A 15,709-nucleotide genomic window follows, 5' to 3' on the forward strand; every position below is an offset into this window, starting at 1 on the left:
TGTTGTTACTACAAGGCAATCGGGATGAAACCACTTAATGTCGCACGACGATTTAGTGCACATATCACTGTATTTAAATCGTCTTTTCCAACATTATCTTCGATGTGCATTTTTAACTTGTACAAACAGTGTTACTGCTTTGGATAGTTAGTCATGTACTTGACTATACCATGGTCGCTGCAGCGATGTCCAACAACAGCCTAACATCATTTTCAGAAATAAATACATCCAGTGGTATGAAGCGTATTAAATAGATTTAAATCGGTTTTTTTTCTTTTCATCCTCTAGAATTATAATTTTTTAAATCCAGAGAGAAACATTAAATTTTTAAATCTCTATCACCAGGAGTGTATAGAGTCTATAAGCATAGAGTAACAAAACAAGGCCATATTATAGATGGCTGCAGTCGCGTGCTCAAGTTAGTGTTTACCGACCGACCGACCGACCGACTGACCAAAAAAATGGCATGAAAAGTTGTTAAGAGCTCAGTTGTTGGCCATCCTGGAAACAGCACACATATTGAGGAAGCTGTTATGTATCTAAGCTTCTTATTAATTTCGTTTTGTTTCCCAAAGTGAGACTTGATTTCGGTACCACCGAGCCATACACAATTGACTAAATTGTAGAAAGATTCCTCCGTGTATTTACTATACAATAACCACTTTGGTGCAGATAGATTTTTACATACCGCAATGAATTATAATTTTTTGCTATGATGAAATCTTTAAAAATATAAAAAAATGATGCACTGTCAAACTATATACTATTAAATTTAATATATGAATATTTTAAGTAAGAAAGTTAATGTTAAATTTGTTTTTTCGGCCTATGGAAATGTCATAATTTGTTTGAATGTCGAAATTATTTTTTTTAATTTAATATACAATAATGATGACTTAATCAACTTTTGTTCTCTTAATTTCATAATAAATCATACATATGATACACTTTTAAAAAATGAAATGCAAAATAGGTGTTCCCGAGTATTCTGACAATCTATATTAATATTCATTAACATTTAACGCGCGGTGCGCATGCAAAAATCTGCGCACTCATGGCAATTTTTTAAACGCTTAAAATTTCCTGTAATGTATTTCATCGAAAATAAATGTTGACAATTTTAAAAATGTTAAGCGCACGTACGCATGCGTTACATGCGCTACGCACGTAATTGTATTGCCATATGATGATTTAAGCCGATTTTCCACTAGTCGAATTTGTTCGCGCGAATCCAACGGTTTGAAGAGAAAAAATCGCCTACTCTCTTTCAACTACATGAGCGAATAGCTGCAACGTTCATGTTCCTTGCGTGGTTGCTGAGCATTTCAATTCGCATGACTGCTCGTGAAAGCGTCATAGCTCATTTCCTGAGCTCTGATTGGTGGCGCAATATTTCGCTTCGCAAAAAGTAGAAACAATTCGAACTAGTAAATTTCACTGAAGCGAAAAATCAAAGGAACTAGAATTCGTCGAAGAAGGGAGTATGACAGACATAAACTCGAATACGCATGCGTATAGCATGACGCTTTCGATTCGCGCGAACAAATTCGCCTAGTGGAAAATCGGCTTTATGCACTGAAATTTATGAGTACCAAATTTTACTTAATTGTGATTCATGCTTGTGATGAAACGTAATTTCGATAAATCGTGCGTAGACCGCGTAATTTTTGATTGCGCACCGTGAAAACATAACCACATCGATTCCTGGCCATAAGGAAAATACTGTGAAAAATTGACTTAGCTAGATGAAACTGATATCAAGAGAAGGCCATATACAAGTTAGTGTTTACCGACCAACCGACCAACCGACCGACACAGTGAGCTGTAGAGTCGCGTCGCGCGCACGCGACTAAAAATAAGTATGTTACTCCATGGTATAACATATCATTTCCTAATGGTATGAAGAAATATTAGCTGTCCTCTCAAGTTGGCAACGTTTATCGTTGGTGGCGATATTCGTTTTGCCTTTTTTTTATTTTTGAAGTAAAAGCAAAATGAAGATTATACGGCTAAATATTAAAAAATCAAATCAAATAATATTTAATTTGATATTTTAATATTTAGCAGTATAATATTCATATAATGATTGGAGTATATTGCGGAAAAGTGTAAAAGTCAGTTTATAAAAATAATATAATGTCAGAAATCGGGAAAATGTGACATTACATCGGGAGAACTGATGATATACCTATAATTGTTCGATAGCCAAGTTGTTTAGTCAGCTTGTCGGTTTGTGACATCGCACTCTCTGTTTCTCGTTAGGACCCGGGATGCTCCCTCCCCATAAACATCTATTCTAATAAAACATCATTTGGAATAATTCCCTCTCCTACTCCAACACTCTAATCCCCTACATATATTTATACACACACTATTGTAGATTCATAGATTATCTATAAGTTACCAAGCATTTGTTACTGTGTTTTATCACTTAAAAAGCCCCTTTTTCACAGACGTTCCTGCAATAGACCGGTATGATGTTGGCGTCGTGCCGGTATCGTTGCCGGTATATACCCATTCTCATCGGACTATCGTGCCGGAATTATAACCGGTATATAACGGCTTTCTGTGAGAAAGGAGTCGGGAATATTCGGACGACAATAAAAGGTCTGACAAAATAATTATTGAGGGCGTCTGATGACGGCTATTTAATTGCTGTACCTGTATAATATATGCACAATATACTGTACATAGCATGTACTGCATAAATATGCTATAAAGGAAGATAATATCTGTAACTTAAAATTCGCCGCCATATATCGCTATACAAAAATAATAACAATAAAGGACGCCCTCAATAATTATTTTGTCAGAGACTTTTTATTGGCCGAATATGCCCGACACCTTTCTTACAGAAAGCAGATATATACCGGTTATTATTTCCGGTACGATAGTCCAATGAGAATGGGTATATGCCGGTAACGATACCGGCACGACGCCAGCATCATACCGGTATATTGCAGGCACATCTGTGAGAAGGGGGCGAAGAGAATTTATTTGATTATACCTGTAAATGCTAGTAGACCTACCATATTACCCTTAACAAAGTAAGCGCCTCCCTCCAATGAACTTCATAAAGTCCATGTTACAGAAACATTAAGAAATTAACGATCATCATATTACTTAAATAAGACCATTATGTTTGTTTTGATTCTATAACGAGATACAAAAATAATAATATAAAAAAACATACTTTCAACAACACCAATTTCCTTCATGTCCTTAATAAATGTATCCCAATTCTCTTTGTTTATTACACCTCTGGATTTTTCAAGATCAAAGAGCATATCCCAGCGGTCCGAATATTTTTTAGTAGGAACATTAAATCTTTCGTTGATTTTTTTCACGCCCGTGTCCGATAAGTTGGAGAAAAATTTCAGTACTCCTTGCCGGTGCTGTGTAAACGATGAAACTCCTGCATATGGAAACGATGGCAGCAGGTTTTGAAGCTCGCTTCTCAGTCCAACTTGATTGGTGATGGTAATCGTATCGTGTAGAAGTTTGAGATTATTCCTACTTAGTTTTCCAGCAGCATTCAATGCATTTAACAGACCTATTGTTCTTTTTTCTTTGTTATTACTGAACGTTGCGGTATCCAATAAGTCAATGCACGTACATTTGAGTCTATTGAATAATCCCTCGTGACTGCGATCATCATACCAGGCTGCAAATTTTACATTTAATTTTTTGTAGTTGTCCATTGATATTCCTTATAAAACAAACAAATACAGTACATTAATTTGACTAATTGCTACCCCTATAACACCTAATCTAATTTTAGTTCTTAACCTGAAATTTTTTGCTATAAGGGAGAAAGAAAGAATCTCATAAAATAATGTTTAGCGTGTACCATATCTGTTGATGATTCTTGATGTGATTCTTCCCTGAATGAACTAGAGGTTGGATTTCCAAAAAACAATATGTATAGAGTTTATATTATATGTTGCATATTTTTCTAGTTGTCATTATCGTCCTGGTATACATTTATATTTAATATGGGTATTAATACTGCCCATGGTTTATCATTCAGATAGCCTGGTAAATATTATATCATCACGTCGTGTTTTAATGATTTAAACAGTGTAAAATGTACTTTTAACAAAATATGTGTAAATGTTCTGTACCTTGATCGTCCCTGGTACCTGTGCTCATCATCTTGCTAATCTTGATCTTTCAAAGTAGAATCTTTAAATAGTATTATTATCTTCGTACGAGTTTTTAAATGTAGAATCTAAATATAAAGTTAAATTCCAAATACTTTATTATTGACAAAATCTATATTATCATATTCTAATATGTGTTTGACTAGGCTGATCGAAATGCATTTTAAAAAGTTGACTGAATTATGTCACCTCCTACAGTATATCATCTTCAATCCACACACCCCAAATATTTTGTGGATATGATGATTAGGAAAACGAGAGGGTGAGCTCGCTTTGCTCGTTCCCCTCTAGTAAGTGTAGACGTTTTAGACGGCTTGCAACATAGGCTAGCACAAGTATCCTAAGGTCCTAATGGGACCGTGATAATTCACAGTTATTCCTGCCAGCTTACTCAACAACTCGGCTATCGGGGTTTCACACGATTTCAAACAAAATGTCTTATCAGTTCTCACGATGTAATTTTATATACTACAGTATTCCCGGGAGTATTCCCCACAATATACTCTTCAGAATTAAGCAAAATTTATATATACTAGATGGTACGCTCGCTTCGCTCGCGTACCATCTAGGTCCGTGCCCACAGATGGTTCTCGAATACATAATAATTTCAGCGTTAAAAAAACTGGCGATTTCAAATGTATACGTACCGCAGGACAATAATACATGTCGTTTACAGGAACGAATAAATAGACACTGTGATTTATGTACTGTAAAATTAGTACCCTGGGAATTACTTCCAAAAGAGAAACTTGTCACAAAATGAGACCAATTGTTTAAGTCAAATTTAAACAAACTTAAAATGTGTTTTGTATGTAACATTTGGGTTGAGGGATGGGGAAGAGGATGGGTGCAAAGAGGAACAATTTTTAAATATATTCTTTACCCATTTATTAACGAAATATTAATTGTTTTCATGTTTTACAAATAATATACCACTAAACACAGTAAAACATTGCGATTTAATACTTTGTTGAAACTATCACCGTCATAGTCGATTGAAATAGTACCGTACATGTAACGATACATCACTACGACATGTTTATATAATGTAAAACAATTTGTGAAAACCACCTCTATTCGGCGAAAATCATAAATTCGATTTAATCGTCAATAAATATTAAATTATCTAACTCAACTTAATTAGTAGGCCTAATGGTTTTCAATTGTTTCTTAGAGCAAATTCATACTTAAGTTGGTTCCTACCCTACCCACCCCCTACCCACCAAAGTTGCGTTTAGGGCATGTACCGTAGGCCTATCCTCTACTGGTTTTACAACGCTACTCATGCCAGTGAGGGAAGGGTGATGATATGGGTGGTTTAACTGCAATAATAAAGATGTGTACATAATATACGGCGAGTGAAAACGCTAGCTCATTATCCGTTTAAAAAAAATTTATATCCAACCTCTGCAGCACAGATTGAAAAAAAAATAGATCGAATTTCTGTTATGAGTATACAGTACCTGTACTTGCCTTTACGACGCCTGAGGGAATAGACACTTTTGGAACAGAGATTGGAATGTTCCATTCATCGCAAATCAATACATTTGTATAAACGTATATTAAATCTATCAAAATAGTATTTTTTAAAGAAAATCGGCCTGTCTTCAACATTATGATGCTATACTCGAGCTGTTCAACCGGTTTTCAGCCATTAAAAACAATTATCGTAGGAGGAGATAGGAAAATGCGAAGCATCCTCGTATTATTGTCTGCGGGTATTTTTCAAGAAGGACATCCATTAGACAGTGTATACCACCATCGAAAAACACCCCAATTTGGGGCAAATCGTTGAACCTAAATTCGTTTTAATCGTCAATAACTAATTATCGAACTCAATTTAATTAGTAAACAGGGTTACATCAGGTGGTTAAAATCAGTACCGAAAGTACGAACCAACTTTATATACCATCGAGTAAACATTCTAGAAATAACGCGCGATTTACCGAATTTTGCCCTTACGTAAATTTTATATAGACTAGATGGCACGCTCGCTTCGCTCGCGTACCATCTAGGGGTGCTCACAGATGGTTCTCGAATACAGTAGAATCCACGGACGGGGACTTTTTTGGGACACTAAACAAAAACGGAAGTGTCCCCCTAATTGGGGTATTCAGAAATAGAGACAACAAAACCAATACTGGATTCCATAAAGGACAATTAATTTATGTGGATTAAAGAAATTAGGGAGAAATGGAAATGTATGTACGGGAATTGGGCGGCAGCACGTGGTGGTGGTGATGGAACCGCAGTAATAAAGTTGATTGTATTTATATATTATAAGAACCAAACTAAATAAATAGACCTAGACATTCTGCGAAATGGAAATCGGAAATTCAAGCTCCTATTCAGTGAAAAATTAAACTGTAGTCTACCTAAATATTTAGGGCAAATCATCGGTTGTGGTGTTGAACTTCCTGTAAACATTTGTGTGAACCAAACTGGGTCGAATTTCTGTCATGAGTACTGATTTGTTGGCCTGTGATTTATGACGCCTAAGGGATCTATCTAGACTTATTTTTTAGAATAATGTACGTACCTGTCAGATACAATTGTCTTGTGTCGTATAATAAATAAGTACTGTAATAGTTACTGAAGTTACTATTAAAATCTCGTCAATGAAAACACGAAAATGTATATGCACTTACTTATGAAAACGTATACAGTATTATACTCAGTTATTGAAACAGTAGGTTTAAAAAAGTTTCGTTTGTCTGTAAAATGATGTAATCAAGCTGTTTACATGAGTCTTAATTTATAAGCACATCAATAATAAAATAGTTTATCTATCCTGTAATTGCCGAGATTATGGTCGCTGTTGAATGAAATAAAGCCAATCGGTATCATATTTGTACAGAAACGTTTTCGCGGCCGAAGGGTGTAACCTAAATTCGTTGTATTATTATTATCGTCAAGAACTAACTGTAACTACATAGAAAGTAGGGTATCATAAATTTGGCCTTAGCACTCGGGGGAGTGGCTAAGATGAAGTCCGTGGGACTACTAAATATAAATTGTAATGAACCTCGAGGGACATAAATAGGAATATTTCATGTTTCATTATCAATGTATAATAAATGGAAACTGTTTACCGATTCAAATAATAGAAATTGGTTTTTAACATTTTCCGAACCTATTGCAAGTTTATTCTCAAAGGGCCCATATATTTACCTACCGTATGTGTTAAACCAAGGGCTCATAAATTTACCTACAGTACTTGTGTTAAACCAAACTACTGGATGTTCCATTCATCGCAAATCAATACATTTGTATAATCGTATATTAAATCTATCAAAATAGTATTTTTTAAAGAAAATCGGCCTGTCTTCAACATTATGATGGTGTACTCTAGCAATCTATCAAAATAGTATTTTTTTAAAGAAAATCGGCCTGTCTTCAACATTATGATGGTGTACTCTAGCTGTTCAACCGGTTTTCAGCTATTAAAAACAAGTATCGTAGGAGGAGATAGGAAAATGCGAAGCCTCCTCGCTATGTAACATTAGGGTTGAGGGATGGGAAAGCGGATAGGTACAAAGAGGAACAATTTTTAAATATATTCTTTATCCACTGAGTAACGAAATATTTTGTTCATGTTTTATAGGCCTATAAATAATATACCTCTAAATACAGTAGGCCTAAAACATTTGCGATTTAATACTTTGTTAAAATTGTCACTGTCATAATCGATTGAAATATTAAAGTACATGTCACGATACACCACTACGACGTTTACATTTTTGGTAATTATTAATTAATACAAACGTTGAGAAGGAACTGTCAGTATAAAGTTTATTTGTATATCTAACAGTAGAGCCTATCCACAGTCTCAGTAATAAAGTTTATTTGTATATATTTTTATATTACATCTAACAGTACGAACATTCACAGTAAGAAATGTTCGATTCAAATGAAAAATAGTTAATAGGTATTTACAGTATTGTCAAAGTATTGCAAGTTTATTCTCAAAGGGCCCATATATTTACCTACCGTATGTGTTAAACCAAGGGCTCATAAATTTACCTACAGTACTTGTGTTAAACCAACTCTGGCAGACTGAGAGATTGGGATGTTCCATTCATCGCAAATCAATACATTTGTATAATCGTATATTAAATCTATCAAAATAGTATTTTTTAAAGAAAATCGGCCTGTCTTCAACATTATGATGGTGTACTCTAGCTGTTCAACCGGTTTTCAGCTATTAAAAACAATTATCGTAGGAGGAGATAGAAAAATGCGAAGCCTCCTCGCATTTTTTTGGCGGGTATTTTTCAAGATGGACATCCATTAGACAGTGTATACCACGATCGGAAAACACCCCTATTTGGGGCAAATCTTTGAACCTAAATTCGTTTTAATCGTCAATAACTAATTATCTAACTCAATTTAATTAGTAAACAGGGTTACATCAGGCGGTTAAAATAAGTACCGAAAGTACGAACCAACTTTACATACCATCGAGTGAAAATTCTAGAAGTAAGGCGCGATTTACCGAATTTTGCCCTTACGTAAATTTATATATAGATATACTACTTTGCACGTCTTGCACAAATTTGCAACTTACGTATGGAAATGTAATGCCGCCTGTAATGGCTATATGGAATTAAAATCCAGGTGTGATGTAGTTATAGTGTGAGTTGATTGTCCGATACGTGTGAGAAGATTACAACAATGAAGTAAATGTAAATGTAAATGCAGTTTAGCAACAATACAACAATATGAATAATAATTTAGAATGTGATTTGTGCATCATTCGCAATCAAGTGATTGGTTGCTTTCGATTTTTTTTTATGATCAAAATATAGAACCGACATAATTTTAAAATGAAACATCTTTTTTTATACAATTAAAATTTTCATTGATGCATATTGATTGATGATTGGTGTAATCGAGTCTATTTATATATATTGTTGGGTAGGTTAAGCAGACATTCTTTTTTTGAATGTTTTATCCGTGTTATGGGTAGTTTAACATTCACACACTGATTGCGTCGATGTGAATTACCATTCGTTCCTACACAATTAGATTAGAGGACGCATACTATATTGTATAATCTGTTAAATTTAAAATATTGATGATGACAAATAGATGAAAATCGTGAAAGATTTGTCAGAAAGTTGAAAACAAATATGAATTTTTAGATGAAATATAAAGTTAGTTTATAAATACTGTATATCTGTAGTATCATTCAAAATTCATTCAAAAGTCTTTTCAGTTTTTCAAATCATCTATCAAATGTTAATCGTAAAGAGAAGGCCATAATGGTATATTTTTCATGTCAAACACCGAAGGGGGAATGAACGATAAAATATAAACCTTGTGTAGTTGTATAGTGGTGTTAGAAAATTAAAAGCAAACACACAATCATACATACTTTAACAATGGAACAGATCCTATTGGCTGATTTATGTAGGAATTGCACCACAGCATAGAGGTATTCCTACTCATGGACTCTGTGTGTAAATGTACACCATGTAATACTTAATTTTCAGGAAAATGATATTGGATATCAGTACAGATAGAAGTATTTTACATACCACACAGTATTCCTGGTAGTATTCATTTATCAATATCAATTCCATTTTAGTTGTTATTTACGGTTCAATCAATTTAAATACGTCTATTATCGCCAAAGTGTAGGTCTACAAATAATTAATACCAAATCACAGTTGAAAGTATTTTGTAAATTATTACAAATATAACTGAGCAGATTTTGTGGTGCTGAGGAACCACCAATTCATAATTATGTAGCCAGTTGAGATTGCATATTCTCCAGCGTACGATACTAGTGACACATTGGCTAATAATATGCACAAGAAAATGTAATGTAGGATTTTCAGGAAGCTGCAGTAAGTTCAACATAAAAGAGAGAATTTAAATAGTTTTTAATTGTTGTTGCTCTAAGAACATAATTTACTTAACTAAAACTAAAACTAAAATTTAAAAAAATTACTGATAAATTTTGTTTTTGAGCAGAATAATACAAAGAAAAATTTAAGAAATTAACCGAAAACAATATAATTAAAGAAAGAACATATGAAGACAGATTTTACTGATTATTTGTAATCTATATATAAATTATGGTTAATTCTGACATAGGCGAGCACAATGGAAAAACTTCGGTACTAATCTCCGCCTTGGATACCTACCTTATCTTTCTCAGATGTACCGCGAAACGTAGATTTGATAACATTAGTTTCCACTATTTACGATATTGTTCCATATTTCTATCTTAGGAAGATATTATAAAGGGTTTTATAAGAAAATTTCGGTAAAAGTAATTTCCGGGTTCACGGTAAGGTGTGTCAATCAACTTCCCTGCATGGCAAGAGTTCAACCAGGCTGTTTCAACTAAGTTGGTCGTTGGTGCTTGGTGGCGATCCATTTTGGGTTTTTTTTTTTGTTTATTTTCGGACCGCGCGTGGCAAATAATTATATAAAGTTACATCGAGAGAAATGACTGATGATAAGAGCTTTTGTTTGAAATCGAATGAATTTCAATAATGATAACCGACTGAAAGCGTCCAGGCCAGAATGTCCTAAAACTTTTTACCCGAGTCATTATCGGAGGGGGAGCGAGCGAAGCGAGCTTACCCTCTAGTGTATTTAATTATGATATGAAAGAATAGCCTAAAGGTGGTGGTTCACGCCACAAAAGAGAAAAGAGAAAGAAAAAAAGCATAATTTACTTTCTCACTGTAGCGAACTAATTTCAGAGGGGTTCGATGTTTTATTTTGAAATAGTCCTTATAATTATTTTAACTCAATACTAAGAAAAGAAATGGAGTTATTTTGACAAAATGATACCTATTATTGTGCGAAATGATTACTACATATATTTTACCTTTTAAAAATGCCAACAAAATGGAGATTACACACGTCCATTTTGAATTTGCATTTTAATTATCAATAAATACTTGGGGATTTCATGTTATTTTTTAAGTATTAAGTATTCTTTACTCCGAAGAACAACTGCATGCCATAAGCATAAATTTTATCTTTAGTTTTCATTTGTAGGCCTAATTTTATAAGCTGTTTTTATTTTCTCTTGCATGCTTTGGGTGCTCTTTTCATTCTTATTAATATTATGTCTTTTAAAAAGTGTTCGATTATATTAACTAACCACCGTCGCGTATACGGAGCCCCTCCCTATTGTGGCCCACAATGCATTTGAGTGCTTACTTTAGTCCTGCTACTGGAGCAAGGAGAGATATAATGATAATCAATTCTGATTTTTCTGATACAATTTGTTAATAATGATAGAATAATAATATGATTATAGAAACAACTGTATATGTGCATACGACCTTACAAAAAGTAGGTTGTTAATATTTAATAAAGGTATTACAAGAAACGTGCAACTTACGTTTAAAAAGCACCCTGATGGTAGCTGTGGTTATGCCAATACTATGTGAAATTTACCAAAGGACGCGATCGTTATTGGAGTTGTTTGCTAGATACGTATGAGCAATTACTAACAATTAATGACGAAGACGATTGAGCAATAAAATATGAATGAATATTTATAAAGGCTTATTTTGTTTAACTATGAAAGGATTTTGATTGGTGGTCGTTCCTTGTAACGTTGGGTGTACATTATTTTTATTTGGCAAAATATCAAGTATAAAACATGTAAGTTAGTATGTTTATTTGCACGAAAACGTTCTTGTCGTGGATGTTTTTGTTTAATACCTCTAGGCCTATAACGATAAAATATTGTTATATAATTTACAATTTGAAACAATTAAATATCATAATTTGTCCATGGATCCATTGTTCTTGTGTTATTTGTTTTATATAGGGCTGTTTATGTTATGTAGGGGGTTTTGTTGATGTGCACGTAGATTAAATTCATACCGCAGTACATTTTTTTAATATTTACGGAAAATCAATTAACTAAATATTTACTTACAATACGAATTACTACTGCTACTGTATTACAACAAAAATATATACATCTCAATCCTGTGTTTTTCGGATTTACAGTGTAAAACCTTATGTTATTATTTTAATAGTTAATGATGTACATATAAACAAATATCCTATAGTTTTGTGGGCAAAGTCCATGCGTCATTACAGGCCTATGAAATAGTTCCCAGTAGGTGAAGTAAAGTAAGTAAGTCGGTAGGTCTGTAGTTATTATTGTATTATATTATGTATTGTGTAGTAATTGTCTTTTTTATATTAGTCCGCCAAGTCGGCGTTTCGATTTTCATCAAGTATTATACGTATGAAACGCCATATGTGCCAGTTTATGTTTGCCAATTACGATCTAGAACCTATAGGCTTTTATATGCTGTACAAATGAAGAACATACAAACAACTTTAGACCAGCAACAAGTCATGTTAGGGTAGTAAAAAAAACAACATACGTATCACGTCATAGTTATAAATAGCAATGCCAAACAATAATACCGTTTCTGAAGTTGTTGGTTATGATCCTACACAAATGGACCTATCACCATTCATGGTTTCATCTCCTCTCGTCTTGATTATTGCAATTCTCTGTTTTATGCCCTTCCGAATTTTCAAATTAATCGTCTTCAACGACTACAAAACTCGGCTGCTCGTATCATTACGTTCACTAACCGTCGCTCTCACATTTCACCTGTTCTTCGAGAACTTCACTGGCTCCCCATTGACAAACGAATCAAATTTAAAATCTTGCTCCTTACTTTTAAAGCACTTCTTTTTAACCAACCTGCTTACATCCGTCAATTAATCACCTTTTGTGTTCCTGGACGAACTCTTAGATCATCTGACATGATTTCTTACTCTCTGTTCCACGCATAGCTACTAAAACCTTTGGTCATAGATCGTTTTCTTTTGCAGGACCCACACTCTGGAATCACTCCCCCACAAATTAAACACTGTTCTTCTGTTGCCTTATTTAAAAATTGCTCAAAACTAATTTTTTCGACCACTAACATGCACAGCGCCTTTGATTTTGTACCTCGGTCTTTGAATTGACGCTTTATAAATACTGATATAATAATAAATATAATAATAATAGCGACGCGCACTATAATATACCAGGGTGTAATGTATGTAATGTGTGTGTATGTGTGTATCAATGCCAATTTATAATAATACACTAAATTGACATTGACATAATACTATTATGTCAGTATTTCTACAATTGTTTTGTATAAAGCCACAACAATGACATACCATGACATTTGTACTGTATTCAATTCAATTTATTAAAAAATAGATGAGAAATATTAAAATAATAATATTATAATAGGCCTACATAAGATACATCCAAATGACTATCGAACGCCTCTTTATTATTTGTATCGAATTGTTACATCGAATAAAAGGCAACATGAATTTAGTTTATCATTCAGTAATCAATGTATACATTTAAACTACCTAAATTAATTTACTTTTACTCGATGTCAAATATAATAAATAACAATGTGTAGGCCTATATGTGTGTTTCTATGTACGTATGTAAAGAACTTGTTTAGGAAGATTTCGCAACCTTACGCACACGATAACGAAAACGGATACGTCACACATTTGTGAAACTTTTGAGCTGATCCCTATTTCATATTCGTAAAGCATATTCATGTTGACGAATATCACCAGTCATATTCTACAAAAACGAGTAAAATTTTTGATCTATTTTTTCACATTTTGTATTTCAAATCAGGAATCATAATATAATTATAGATTTATTTAAAGTAATTTAATAAATGTAATTTACTAGAGTGGGTCTAGATGGATCTATATTCTGTTGTTGTTACTAGCAATACCAAGCTTCCGGAGTGGTAAAACCAAAAATACGGTAATTTTATACAAAACGATTATTCTGCGCATGCGTATAAGCATGTTATACACCGGCACTGTATTTGATCGATTTAACGTTCAATAATAATAATAATAATATCATTTATTCAGTCACCAAAAGATAATAGCCAGCCAGAAGTGAGAATAGACTGAAGCCGAAAACAGATTCGGAACTCGCAATATTGTATTACAATAGTAAACAAACCATTAAAATGACATGAAATATATTCCAGAAGAAGGTAGGTATTAAAGAAAACGTGTAGGCCCGATTGTTTAAAGATTTTGTGCATGTGCAATGGTCATATAATGCATTACACACTGTAAAAAATATAAATAAACAATGCTTTTCTGATACAAAAATAGGCATTATATGCAAGATAAAATTATTAAAAATATGAAATTGCTCCACGCGACAGTCATCATACCGCATACTTTCCACACTTAGGCCTACTTCTGAATTGAGGGTAACACAATTATCGCGTTTTGGGGGGAAGACTTTCCCGGGGAAATTTACCCATTTCGTAGTGTAACCGTCGGACTTTACCCATGCTGAATGTGTAACTTTATTAGAATACCTCAAAAGAAGGGTATATTATAGTTCCCCACTGCGGGGTACTCGCAATCTTAAAAACTTACACCTAAATTGAAGGAAAAGGAGAGTTTACTCCAAGGAGGAAACAAATTTACACGTAAAATCCGAATTATTTTTTACAGTGTAGGAATATGTAAAGATGTGACAAACGAAGAGCACGCAACTGAACTTATATTGTATGTTTGCTAAGTTCTCAACACAAGTTATAATAAAAACGAAGGGATAAAAGTTCCACACACACGCACGCCGAGTAAAAATTGGATTTGATTTTAACAAATATGTTTGGTGTTGTAACATCTTGCCTATGATTTTTGTTTGATCTCTTTTTATAAGCTTCACTACCATTGAATGTTAAAAGATGAATTAATGCATTGTGGTAATTTCTCAAAAGAGAAGGAAAGTTAAGAGGTAGAAAAGAAATGTTTAAAAGAAACAATGTTAAGGTGATTAAACAAATCATGTTATGTAGACAGTAAGCATAACAATAATGTTAAGGACTTAAAAATATGCATGACTAGAAAATTTACTGATGTTTAAAAAAAAACAATGTAAATGGGTATAGAATAGTTAAAACCAGAAAAGAATTCACTCTTCTTTGTGTAAACAATTATTTCAATACAATTTCAAGGGAATGATTTAACACAAAAAAACAAAAATAAGATGAGAACTAATGTCAGTTGAACTGTATGACACGATAAAATATTAATTAATAATGTTACACTATTAATATGTATTAAGAGTGTACTGTAACTCAATATTTTATCAGATGATGTCATAAAGTTGGGACATCATTAAACTACACTCACATTTGCTCTGATAATCTGATAATAATTAATTCATTTGTTCACATCTTTTGAATAAGGTTATAGATTCCTTATGCCATTAAAATACATAGATGTACAGATGGTGTATTAAGATGTGTTCTATTAAGATCAGTGACTTAACTGCTATGAGTGCTAAACCAGGAACATTTTCCCCGGCGTCACGCCACTAATTAAGGCAGCCATTACAATACAGTGTTACTAGACTAGTCTTTTTTCTGTTTTTTCAAATATTCGGTCACTTCTTTATGTAAAGAAAAAAGAGACAAAAAACAACCTATGACAGCACCAATATCACCAAGTATTTCAATGGTTTCATCATACTGAATTATCAA

At 33.3% G+C, this 15,709-nt stretch overlaps 1 protein-coding gene across 2 annotated transcripts in view; it reads right to left on the bottom strand.

Annotated features, from left to right (window-relative positions):
• LOC140043838 (uncharacterized) overlaps positions 1 to 11,623 on the bottom strand; it is a 28,611-nt gene extending 16,988 nt beyond the window's left edge. For both annotated transcript variants that reach the window (XM_072088313.1, XM_072088312.1), the window contains exons 1-3: positions 11,533 to 11,623; positions 4,125 to 4,231; positions 3,194 to 3,709 (exon numbers count right to left, since the gene is read on the bottom strand). In XM_072088313.1, the coding sequence (XP_071944414.1) occupies positions 3,194 to 3,709; positions 4,125 to 4,155 (547 nt within the window). In that variant the 5' untranslated portion in view covers positions 4,156 to 4,231; positions 11,533 to 11,623. The remainder of the gene's footprint in view (positions 1 to 3,193; positions 3,710 to 4,124; positions 4,232 to 11,532) is intronic.
• Between the last annotated feature and the right edge of the window lie 4,086 nt (positions 11,624 to 15,709).

Source organism: Antedon mediterranea, chromosome 3 (genome assembly GCF_964355755.1).
Source record: "Antedon mediterranea chromosome 3, ecAntMedi1.1, whole genome shotgun sequence".
Classification (NCBI taxonomy): domain Eukaryota; kingdom Metazoa; phylum Echinodermata; class Crinoidea; order Comatulida; family Antedonidae; genus Antedon; species Antedon mediterranea.